At 43.5% G+C, this 12567-nt stretch overlaps 1 protein-coding gene across 2 annotated transcripts in view; it reads left to right on the top strand.

Annotated features, from left to right (window-relative positions):
• Nucleotides 1–12567, top strand: part of LOC138611329 (low-density lipoprotein receptor-related protein 8-like) — a 121070-nt gene that overhangs the window by 29751 nt on the left and 78752 nt on the right. For both annotated transcript variants that reach the window (XM_069684375.1, XM_069684374.1), the window contains exon 3: nt 12024–12146. In XM_069684375.1, the coding sequence (XP_069540476.1) occupies nt 12024–12146 (123 nt within the window). The remainder of the gene's footprint in view (nt 1–12023; nt 12147–12567) is intronic.

Genomic DNA, 12567 nt, shown 5'->3' with positions numbered 1-12567 from the left:
TTTGCATGCGCAGCCCTCAGCAGAGATAGTAAGGATGCAAGATGGTTCACCCCTTTCAGCAATATGAGCTCGGGAAGACAAAGTTATATCCGCGCACAGCATGAAAAACACGCCGTAAGCAACTATTATCGACAATTAAATTAATTGGCAACTAATGTCGTCATCGTTTTTTGTTGACAATGTCAACTAATCATTGCACTCCTAGTATGATACGCTGTTAAGAGCATGAACATAAAGTGGATATCAGTGAGATAAAATAACAACCCAAAGTTACATAAATGCGTAGTTTCCTATTAATCTCTAATCTGGTTGTTGAAGGAAAAGTGTTTGCTCTTTGCTCAGACTCCTGATATTGTAGCAGCTGTTCAGGTTTCCTTTCAGGTTTGATCAAACTAAATTTAAACAGAGTGTTCAGCCTGTTTGTATACGTGCAGTCCCCTGTAGTGTTGGCCCGCTCTGATCGTGTACAGAACAGTGTGTTACAGTAAAGATGCCAGGCTTTAAAATAAAAGTGTCAACATATGGTTTTATATAAGCTACAGTTTTTCTTCTCTAAATCAGCAAACGCAGGAAAAAGCAGAGGAGCAGAAGGTCAGACACATGGAGCAGGCATCATGCGGGGAAGGGCACAGATATGTGTGTATCGTCAGAGCAGTGGCACGCTATTTCTGTGTGTTATCTCAGCAACATTTGTCAGTATGATTTCACCGCACGAGGCTATGTGCATCTTTTCTGTGTGTGTGTGTGTGTGTGTGTGTCTACCCCCATGCAGCTCCATATGAGCATGCAGAGCGAGAGGAAGTGGACCGTCACATGAGCATTAATAAAAAAAGCATAAAAAGCTTATAAAACATAACAAACAGGATTTGTTGCGAGTGTCGCTTGTAGGTGTCCTGTTGCTCACGGATACCGATGCACGACCACCTGTACACGGTCTGTTGTTGCTCTGTCATACTCCAGGAGATCTCTCAGGGTTTAGCCGAGCTGAACCAAAGCGTCTTCACTATAAATCACTCTCAGGACGCGTCGGAGGAGCTAAGCAGCTCTGCTAGCCGAGCGTGCCCGGGCTCCTCCCTGGTCAGGAGGTGTTTGTGACAATGTGACCTGACGGGGAGAGAGAAAATATGTCTTTTAGCCGGCACAGAGCTATAATTAGCACAGTATGTGTCTTTATAATGAGTACACAGGGTCAGAGGAAATGCTCGTTAGCATCCCTTACGCCTGGCATCCTGCGTGCATTATGATGCAGACTGATAGCAGGCTTTATATAGATATGGTTGTGATGTTTCAGGCTCAAGTTAAACAGAATTTGTCTTGATTTTTTAACCTTATCTCTGTCTGTCTGGGTTAGGTGTATAGAATGAAAAAGGATGTTCAATTTATTTCACTTGTTTGTGGAGGATCAGCAAGGAGATAAGATGACCTCCGATCCAAAGGGAACTACACCATCCAAGATCATGATCATGATAGTGCACTTCCTTACCTTTCCCCTGCGTACCTGTGAGGGGACACACACATGCTCTTCAGATGTAAGGGATGCTCTGTGGTTGTGCATCGGTATCTGTGGGGCAATAGGACAAGCACAAGCAACATCGACCTCCAGAACAAGGGGGACTTCACACATGCTTTGCAGAGAAACACACTCGTACAGAGCAATGACTGTACATAAAGATGGACGACACATCTCCGGACAAAGTCTAAGATCCCGCATGTCAGTGATTTAACAGCAGAACAGCTTGTTGTGTCGGTCTGAAGCAGATGGTCACAGATATGTAAACTTCAATGACTGTAGTGATTGTTTTAGTGACGTCCTCTACTCTGCTAATCCAAAACAGATCACCTGCCTCCTCCAAGCGCAGCTGTTGTGAGTCGCGGTTGATAGAATTTAAATACGAGCTGAGTTTTTAGGTGACCTTATCTAACATACCACTAATGAAGAAAGTCAACAGAACAGACAGAGCGACAGGAAGAGGTGGGTGGAGGTTTAAACCAGCCAAGAAACTACGCTAAGACATCAAAAATGGCTACCCAGTTTATGATCAAGGATATATTTGGCTAAATCAGGTATTCAAATTATTCAAGCTGAGGTTATTGTTACAGAAATTGTCACTGAACGAGGCTAAGGGTGCTGTTGCTCAGGTGCAATGGATCCTGGTAAATGTAGGAACTGCCAGGACGGCTCAGTGAGAAGGAGAACTCAGCTTTCTCGGACAGTATTACACCCAGGGAGGAATTTATTACTTCTATTGACTACATTTACAATCAACACTGATTGGCCAGCTACATAAAACATGGATACAACTCTTATTTATTCCTGTCTTGTGTATAATTTTAGATATGAGTGATGAAAAACTCAAGGCTTGACCATGACAGATAAACAGTTGTGCAGCCCACATTCGGCTCAGCAAAGGACGCCGTATTCTGCTGCCGTATCTTAATCTTTAACATTTCATTTGCTCAATTTGTCCTACAGGGCAAAAAAGGTCCAGCAAGAGAGAGAGAAGGATGTGTAATCTGTAGATGCCACTACTCTGTGGCTGCTCGATCAATACTCCATCAACTAACGCTGAGTTAGAGCTCCGCTCCATTTGTCCTGCTGGTTCCTGAAGCCCACCGCTCTCCTCACAGACCTGACTGACACCAGACGACCTGTAGTGACCTCCTCTTTTGACAGATAACAGGACTGAATCAACAGGAGAAATTACTTACTATAGGTAAACAATGACAGAGATGTATTAAGATATAGGACCTTAGAAAATGTAAGTTTTGCATCTGGCACTTCTAAGAAACCTCCACTCTCTAATTAGCCCCATTAATTTCTATAATCACTCGCAGAAGTAATTTCAAGAGCAGCTTGTCTGAAGTCTTGTTGATGCTGTACGTTATGCTACACTGATATCCCATTAATTTGGGAAGTTTGAGTCATTTACATGGCGGTTTCAGCCCAACAGGATACATTATGTTTCCTGCTTCGACTTCACTCGGAGCTAATGAGGCCGTTTGTCTTGTGAAGCCCAGGAGAATGTGCTTATCACTGCACTACCTATTAAACCTCTCATGGCCTCCACGAGGAAGGAGCTGCCATTAATACGCTTCATGGTAAAAAAAAAAAAGAGAGATGTTTTTTTACAGGGTTACGGAGTTTGTGTGTGTGTGTGTGTGTGTGTGTGTGTGTGTGTGTGTGTGTGTGTATGTGTGTTATAGATAACTGAAGGCGATCTGCTGCTCTGCTCTTGAGCATCACTGAATGATTGAGTGAACTCGGTTTTTGACAGGGTGCAAGAAGAAGTATCCAGAGGCCTTTTTACTCACACATATTCACACTAAGTAGTTTTTAGAGCGCAATAGTGTTTTGTACCAATATTTAATACATGTGACTATTGTGAATATCTAGGAAATAGTTCACTTATATGTCACATCAGAAGGAAATTCTTGTCACGCTGAAAAATACTCTCAATTTAGATTAAATGAAACAGCTAATCCCAAATTTGGATCCATTTTATGCTAACAGGCTCACAGTGATCATGCTAGCAGGCTGAGGATACACACACGCACACACACAAGAGATCCTGCTGGCGGGAAGAACTAAACGTTCAAAAGTGTGGTTACACTTCACCATAGTTGATTCCGACGATGCTCGTTGCCACAGGTGCAACAACACTTTTGCTTGTAAGGGCGGAAACAGGAGCGATCTGTCCAAACATCTGTCTGAAGTGCCTCATATACAGGCAGAGACACGCGCCATACATATAGCCCCTTTAAAGAGTACCTCTGCCGAGAGCTCATTCTCCGCCACTACAGTCAACAGTGTGCAACAGGAGACAACGCAAGCTGTGAAATGGAGACGGATAATGTTAACAAACGACCGGCACCCATAAAAACAGCAACACAAAGTACACACAAGAATACAAAACTAGAGTCAACATCGGCAGGGCTTGTGAATCATGGAGACCTTCGATTGCTTTTGGGGATCAAAACAGACCCACAACTTATTGTTGTCATAGAAACAAAACCTGTGTGCAGCGTTCTCTCGACGGGCGCAGTGTTTTTTCTCTCACAGCTCAAGTGCTTCATCCCAGCTCTCTCCAGCCGCCCTGCCCTGCCTGGCTAATGTTCGCTAAAGCTTGTGATGATTTGCTGGTTCGCTAGCGTAATTTACCATTTGCTTAAGAAGCACAATCCCAGAGTAATGCAGTGTATTTATGTTAGAGCTAGTTATGCTACCTTGGCATGCTCGCTAACGTTATGACCAAAATATTACCTGAGCGTGTATGTCAGTTATCTAGCTTGACACATAACTTCGTCAGCTAACATAACAAGCGGTGTTGATTTTGGCCAACAGTAAATTATGTAGCAGAACAAAGCAAATGTGTATAACTACAGATTGTTTTCTATTAGCCAATATCATTCTTTATCTGCCTAGGCTAGCTTTAAGCTGGCAACAAGCTACCGTTTAGCTAGTGTGTATGTCAGTGTTGTCAGTCTAGCTTGACAAATAACTTCAGCTAACATGATACTATCGTAGGTATTGTGACAAACAGTGTTGATTTTTGGACAACATGATGCTGGTCAACAAACACATCTCGTCAGTGAAAAGTAAACAGAGCCGGTGAGTTCCCAGACTGAGCATGCTCAGTTTTGTGTGTCTTCGGCAAAACCCTGGATTCTCTGTCTTGTGTGCGAGTGTCCGCGGGAGCGTGTTCAAGAAGGTTGACTGTTGTTCAACGGCCGACCGTGTTGCTAGGAATGACGATTTTCTGAAAGTTACATATAGCACCTTTTCTCAAGCATATTTTTATTGACTTTTAAACAATTATATTACACACAATACATTTGCGAAGTGCACAACAGATGTGATCAGACAAAGCGCATCCATAGCAAGAGAGCACTACTTATAAACTAGAACCAATCATCCCTCACCCCCACTAGCCCCAACTACCGGCCGGAATCCCGTGTGTCAAAGGGAAGCCTATTTTGTCTTAGGAGTAAATTAGAGCTGAAAGTCGGGTTCTATATTTAGAAAAGAGAAGGAAAATAGGGTACATGTCAGGTTAAATAAAAGAAAATAAAAGAAAGAGGGTTTAGCAAGTAATAAACAATATACAGAATGTTACTGCCAGAAATCAACAGAATACATATAGCACCTTTAAGTAAGATATAGTTGAAGGCCTCTTTACACGTGTTTGACAGCTATTTTCCAACATGTTTAATATGTTAAGAAAGAAATCTCTGATTTTGCTTTACCCAGTCTTTAAGAAGAGATGAACCTACCATGTTCCTGTGGTCAGAGTGATGCTATCATTAAAGGATACATTTGAAAACTCTCCTGGACCAGCTTGGTTAGCTTGGAAGAACATGTAAAAACCCTGTTAGCAGCTCCTGTAGCGATGAGACAGATTCCATCACAGTTTTCACACTCTGACACCCGTCATCTGAGGAAAGCATACATCAGTCACATCAGCGGTGAACAAGACTGACATCCTCATGTCTGATACTCATGTAAACATCTACCCAGTTTATCTCCTGCCCCCCACACTGCATATGATTCTACCATGCACATCCACAGCGCCTGCGTCTGAGAAATATGAGAAGGATTAGAAATGTCGGCCCCACAGGACGAGGCTTCAGGTGGGTTTGTCGGAGCGTGGAGCTCCTTCTCACTGTACCTCCTCCAGGAGACATAACACGGCTGGGTGAACTCCCCCGTGCTCGGCCCTCATTCTGTCTGTGTCACATCCCATTTGTAATGCTGCACGATAGATAGGTGACTCACACAACACTGAAAAGATGTTTGTTTGTGTGTGTGGTTTTTTTTTTTTGGAGATGTGTGTCTGTGAACGTCTACTTTTAAGAGTACAGCAGGCTGTGTGGGCATGTGTGAGTGGGTTTACACGCATTCAGGGATTAACGTTGGGTAAGTGCTATCCCTGCCATCTACAGTAATATTGCCTGTTTTTATTCAGCATCACACTTTCCATTAGGCTTCCATAAAGCATTATTACTGTGCATGTCGCTCTCCATCCCTGCCACTATTACTCACTCCGGCTATTCCTCCTCTTTCTATCTTAAGGCTCCTTCTCTTTCTCTTGTCACTTCCCCCTTCACCCCCCTCCATCCAGACAATTTCAAACCTCTCCTAATTAAAACACAGAGTCATTCCTAGCAGATGGCACGAGCTGGCCTGGGTAATTATTGCCAAGTGAACCATGGCCCCTGTAGACCTTCGCTGAGACGAGCAGCAAGCTCAGTTTGGGGTAAAAAGCTCCGACTCTCAAGGTCTTTGTCGCGCAATCAAATCGACTCTTAAGCTTCCTCTCAGGTTTCCACTTCTGCCTCCACTCTCTTTTTGTTCATCCTTCGGGAGTTAGATTAATTAATTAATTTAACAAGAATTTTACAGTGAGGTATCTTCCAGGATTTGTCAGGATGTTATGAATCTAATTATTCTGTTGCCTTTAAACATTCTGCCTTAGGGCCTCTCGCTCTCCAACACCACCGCACCTACCTACACCAGCGATAAATAGGTTAGAAAATATGCTATGTGAATATGTGTGCAGGAAATGCCAGAGTCTGTTTGTTATTCTTCCATAATGTGAACACACCTCTAATGAGTTTTAACACTTGAGGGAGGTGTTGGGTAAAAGGATGTCACAGCGCTTGTTTGGCCCATAATCATCCGTCTTCACCTTCGACAAAGGCCCGCATTCCTGTTCTCTAATGAGGACACAAGTGGCACTTAAGCTGCACTAAGGAAAACCAACAAGCCTTATGTGATCCAAGAAATATAACAATGAAAAATCTGTTGTTTTTTTTCTGTGGTAGGCCCGGGTTTTAGAGGAGGGAGAGACGTGACGGAACAAAGCGAGGAGAGAGATTGTTTGTCTCAGTCGTTTAACGGGGTCAGCTCATTATGTTCGCAGGGAAGGCGAGAAAGAATGTTAATATGCACACGAGGGTCGCTGAAAACACACTCATGTCCTATCACAGCGACACTATTACACTTTTATAATGTTCCTACGATAGCGTCAGCAGGCCAGGACGAGCCGTTATCGCTTTGACTTTGACTCTCTGACACAGGAGATAACTGAGAATGAGGCAATTAAACAAGATTTAGAATAAGAGACGAGCAGACTGATCAGAGAGCTCCTCTGAACTGGAGCTGCTGGACCGCTGTAACAAGAGCTACAATCACATGATAGATAACGCTCAAGTGACCCACACTGTAAATTTGATGGTTAGATTTCAGAGGGATTTTATGTGTGTTGAAAGACAGCCAAAAAAAAAGGTCCCCACAGAAATACATGTGCAGGTTTACAGTTTGAGCTCCTCACTGTTACACATGAACTCAATCATAGTCTTGACTTTCACACATATAGCACACAGCTGGAGATTGTCCATGTGAGATGTGTTTCCACTCACTGAAAATAGGCCCTTTTAAATAATATATGAAAGCAATGTATGCTGAATATGTCCGCCAGCTCACATGATAAAGCTTGTGTTTGGCATTAATAATTCAACAATCACTCATCGATCGCTTCTGATGTTCTTTGATATTTTTTGCTGAGCTAAGGAAAAGCTGGATCACACATAGAAACACTCGTGAATAACAGCTGCATCAACAAGTCTTTGGGAAAGGATGTTCTGTTGCAATATCGAGCCTTTCCAAAGTCACCTTAACATTTAGAGGCCACCAAGTGGGACCAGCAGAAATTCTCCTTTGTGCAGAATTTTGAAGGAGTCCTTCTCAGGGCTGTCACCGTACTGAATTTTGCTAACCGCGGTGAAACACTAACGCCCCCTTGTGGTTTGGTGTATGTTTTGCGCATTAAACGGTAATATGTCATATGAGTTAACACGATATGCTTGGTGGAAATGCGAGTTTATTAACCACTAATAAGTTCATATCCTTATTTGTTGAAATGAAATCGGTGGTGACGTGCTCGTTGTTGTTGTAGCGGCTAAACTAGCATGTCACGAGACATTAGATCGCCGATTAGATGAGCAGAGGGTTGAAACAGCGGTGCTCTCTGACAGTCAGGTTTCTTTTGCTGATTACTGTGATTTTTAAAACGAGTTTGTCGTTCATGATGTCATGGATAGTGAGTTTACTGCATCCATTTAGATTTTCATGCGTCAGAGACTCGGTACCTGGCAACATCACTGGGTCTATGATTTAAACAAGAAAATAGCAGTTGGCACTGGTTTAGCTCAGCGGTTAAATCGGCGGCCATACACAGAGGCTATAGTCCTCGATGCAGCGGCCCCGAGTTCAACTCCCTTTGCCGCGTGTCATCCTTGTTTCCAACACTATCCACAGTCCGCTCTCAATAAAGGCATGAAAGGCCAAAAAAAGAATCTTTAAAAACCACAAAAAAAAGAAAATTTACAGTCACTGGGTTCCCCCGGTGATGGGCATTACATAACCTCAGTATTGTGGTCATATGGTTACCGTGACAGCCCAACCCCTTTCTAGAAGGACACCACTAGAAAGAGGCTGTCAGAGAGAGGGGTGGAGACACCATAATCGTTTCAATACAAGGATAACAACACACAAGTTAAGGAAGTCTGTCCTCGACAGGTGACAAACGTACATGTGAAAGAGGAGAGAGAAGTTTGATTCCTGGATCCTTTTTCTCCTTCTCTCATCTGGCCAATCTGTTTGTGATGGGGGTGTAATGTTGGATCATAAGGCATGTAGGGAGTGGATCTCTGAAGCTATATACCAAGCAGTTCTGTTAAATCCTACTGTAAGGCCAAAAGTAAACGGTCTTCCCACCACACTACATGTCACCTTCACTTATTCACACTCTGATGGCAGAGGCCTAAGTGCCAATTTCCAATCAGGATCTATGCACATTCTTCGCTGATGGTTATTCCATCGCGAGCAATTTGGTGTGTTGCCCAAGGAAACTTCGACATGTGGCTGTAGCAGTCAGGGATCAAACCCCCAACCTTCCGATTGAGCGACTCTACCACTGAGCCACAGTATCGGTATCGGTACAAGACACCAAAAGCCCTTTTCACACATGCACATGGCGTCAAAAGCACACTGCGGTCTCCACAACCCTCAACAGGCGAACAATTTGCAGACATCTTAAGATTGTCGTCTTGTAGATGATCATTCTTCTTCAACCTTGGATGATTATAATCATCCTGTTAAGTGTCGCTCTTCTGGTTTCTAACCAGTCGCATGATATAAACGTCATCCAGTTCTTATGGACATTTTGCTAGGAGGCTGGCAGGAAAAATTCTGCATAAAGTCCGGGAGAAAAATTTGGCCGTTTGCGTTCACAGATGCAGCCCACAAGGATAATGACGGTAAAATTTTAAGGAATGCAGTGCATGTGTGATTAGGGCTAGAGAGTGTGTATTTCAATGTTCTCCCACATGAAGAAGACTTTCCTTTTGGCTAACTCTCCACTTCATGCCAGAAATGGACAATGAACTGCTTAAACATGCTCAGTGTTCATTTATATTGCTCTAAGTAGTCTATGAGTAAAGTATAAGTTAAAGTATAACTCCTCCGCGTCACACCAGTTCAGTTTGAACCTGCACTTTCACTTCTTTGCCCTTTGATACCAAGGTCAAGAGCGATGCAGACGACGGTGCAGAGTTAGATTAGTGTGAGCGACTGAGGTATAATCACTGCTGCTCTCTTTCCTTACAGCCCCTCAGCAAAGCTTAAGCTCCCCGCACATCTCTAAACGCTCGATCTAATTTAAAGCATCAGAGCCAAGATGGAGGCAGCTTAGGAACAGTTGTGGCTGCGTAACAACACCGCAGAGCTCGAGCTGAGGGGCCTGTTAGCCGGTGATTTATTAAACCGGACTGCAGGACTGGAGTAACAGGAGGAGGAAATTGAATGGCTCTGACCCCTGCCTGCTCCTGGCTCTCTGGTCCGGCTCTCAGAGTGTGTGTGTTTGGTGTGTGAAGAACATGTTTCTCTTTGAACACAGCGAGATGTGAGCAGCAGCCACGATGAGCTCTGGGCTGTTTTGTGGAAGTTTTGATCACTCTAAGTTTTTCTCCTTCCCGCTTTAACAAGCCTTTTTTTCCTGACATCTCTCTGGTTCCCGATTCCCGGCACGTTTGACATGTTTATCAGCCCGTGGCCTCGCTGGATCGCAGCTCTCTGTGGTAAACAGGTTTGGGAGGTAACAGGTTTAACCTCCACGAGCTGGCAGTGTTCTGCAATCAGCATCCCTTTCTCTACTCTGTGATGGAAAACCTGGAGGAGAGATTAGACTTTAGGAGATCAGCGGAAGGAGGGAGGGGAGGAAGGAGAAGGGGGGGGACGCACAAAGAAAAAGAGTCACGGAAAAGTGTAGAGATATGAGGAGAGAGAGGCTGCGGAGGCATAATATGAGAGATGATGAGGCGGATGATTGTTCAGATTCAGATAATGTGACCAGTGTCACGATAGAGATTAAGCTCTACTCCAGACTGAATGTGCTTTTTACCCGGTCGTTTCGTCCTCACACTTCCTACTGACCTCATGCTTGGGGTGGGAAGCTCAAATGCTGCGACAGTGTCACACTGCTCTGTTCCAAGTTGTATAAGTTTGGGGTAACTCTCAAATCACAAACCATGTCACGTACCTGACTCATCTGCAACTGAAAAGACCATTTAGAGTGAAAATCTGGAAGGAAATCTGACCATATTTCAAGTTAGGGCAACATATTTGACAAGTCCTTAGCGCCTGACAGACATTAGCTAACTTTAGCTTTCAGTGACTTATTATCTGATATCACTTGAAGCTAGCAAGTGGCTAAAGATCAAGTTTTTGTAATGTTAGGGCCTGTGTTCACTAACGGCGTTTTTTGCACTGGCAGCGCCTGTTTTCGTTCAGTGTCCTCAGCGTAAAATCACCCTCTGCGTCAGCTGTTGTTAGTCCCTGCTCTCACAGCGCTTTTAGTTGAAAATAGTTCAAGTTTTGAAACACCGCCATGCTCGTCAATGTCACTTTTCCCTCAGCGACCAATCAAACAAAAGGAGGGAGTACAAGAAGGGACGGGATTTCCGGTATCAACTTTGTCCACAACAATGGCGAAGGAGAAGCTAATCCTTTTGTTTTTTTGAGGGTAAAATTTCCAGGTGTAGAGCTGCTGCTAACGGCAGGACACGATTCCTTTACATCGTTTTTATATTTCTTTGTAAAATTTCTTTGAATAAAAGCTAATATTTAGCATACAGAGCAGTTTGATACAGACTTAACGATCACTACCGAGGGAAGCAGAAGTGCCGCCGGACAACTTTAGTATCCTAGCAACAGCAAGCATCAGTAAGAAGAGCTATCAAGTTGAGGTTGTGGGCTCTGTTAGCGCAAAAAACGCTGTGAGTGGACACAGACTTTAATACGATACAGTAGGAAAGGCGTTAATTCCTACCCAACACAATGTTGGCTAGGAGGTTAAATTCTGCTCTGTTCTTCCAAATTAACAAATTAATTATCTCAGAATGAATTGCACACACTGAGCTTGCTGCTGCTGATCAGCCTGACTAACAAATATACCATCTATATTACTTAAAGACACGAGTATCTCTCAGCGTCTCAGCCCAAAAACAAAATAAAACAGGATTAAACTCAACAGGCGGGACATGCTTGCTTAATAAAATCGATCACTCGTGTAATGAGAGCTCATCGTAAGATTTTCAGGTATATGGTTAATCCAGAAAAACGTTTTTTAATATCTCAGGTGAACGCAATACGCTTCTGTAGAATGCTAACATTAGCTGTTGTCTAACGATAGCTAACGTGTTAACAAATATGTAACTTCACTTTGAAATATGGGCCTATTCTCTCAAGATTCCCATTTCCATTGTCTTTCAGCTGCTGGTTAATGATTATTATAATGAGCTTATCTATATTTATACAACGCACGTCCTGTATCACAGCAGTACAACATTATAACAGCATTTTAGCTTCCCCCATGAGAGGAAAATGGCCACCAAGCAAAGTGAATATAGTGAATTTTAACTCTCTTTGTCTCTGTCTGTGTCTTTCTCTCTCTTGTTCTGAGCAGCCAGGAAGACATGTGCCCCTGCAGAGTTCGCCTGCTTGAACGGCCAGTGTGTCCCGGGACGTTGGCGATGCGACGGGGAACCAGAGTGTCCTGATGGCTCGGACGAGGCCGAGGAGACCTGCAGTAAGTGAAAGCTCCTTTCATCAAGGACACTTTAAAGGAAGATTGACGATGGCTTTAGTTTGATTTTTTTTCATGGTCCAACAAGAAGCGACAGTAAGCTAGGTTGTAAACAAGCTGATGATTTAGCGACACTATCGGAACCGGTGGCTCTTTGAGATTAAACTAAGAGGGTGTGAGATGATCGCTGTGATAGGAACCAGAAAAGGCAGATCCTCCTTTTTATTTTCTCCTACTAAAATCTTTGCTTCTGTCTTGTAAAATACAATTTCATGTCTCTAGGCCTCAAAAGAGTCTGAATGAAGCAGTCTTTAAAGCTAAACATGCACCCTGAGGCCAGAGGATGCAAGGAGACTAGACTAGAGTAGGAAAGATGTCAAACGCAAACAAGATATAGGAGGTAAAACAGAAAGTGAGTACACCC

Source organism: Semicossyphus pulcher, unplaced genomic scaffold, assembly GCF_022749685.1.
Source record: "Semicossyphus pulcher isolate SPU_LCO1_2020_fin unplaced genomic scaffold, fSemPul1.0.p SCAF_7, whole genome shotgun sequence".
In the NCBI taxonomy this organism is placed as follows: Eukaryota; Metazoa; Chordata; class Actinopteri; order Labriformes; family Labridae; genus Semicossyphus; species Semicossyphus pulcher.
This window is presented reverse-complemented; position numbering and strand designations above follow the sequence as displayed.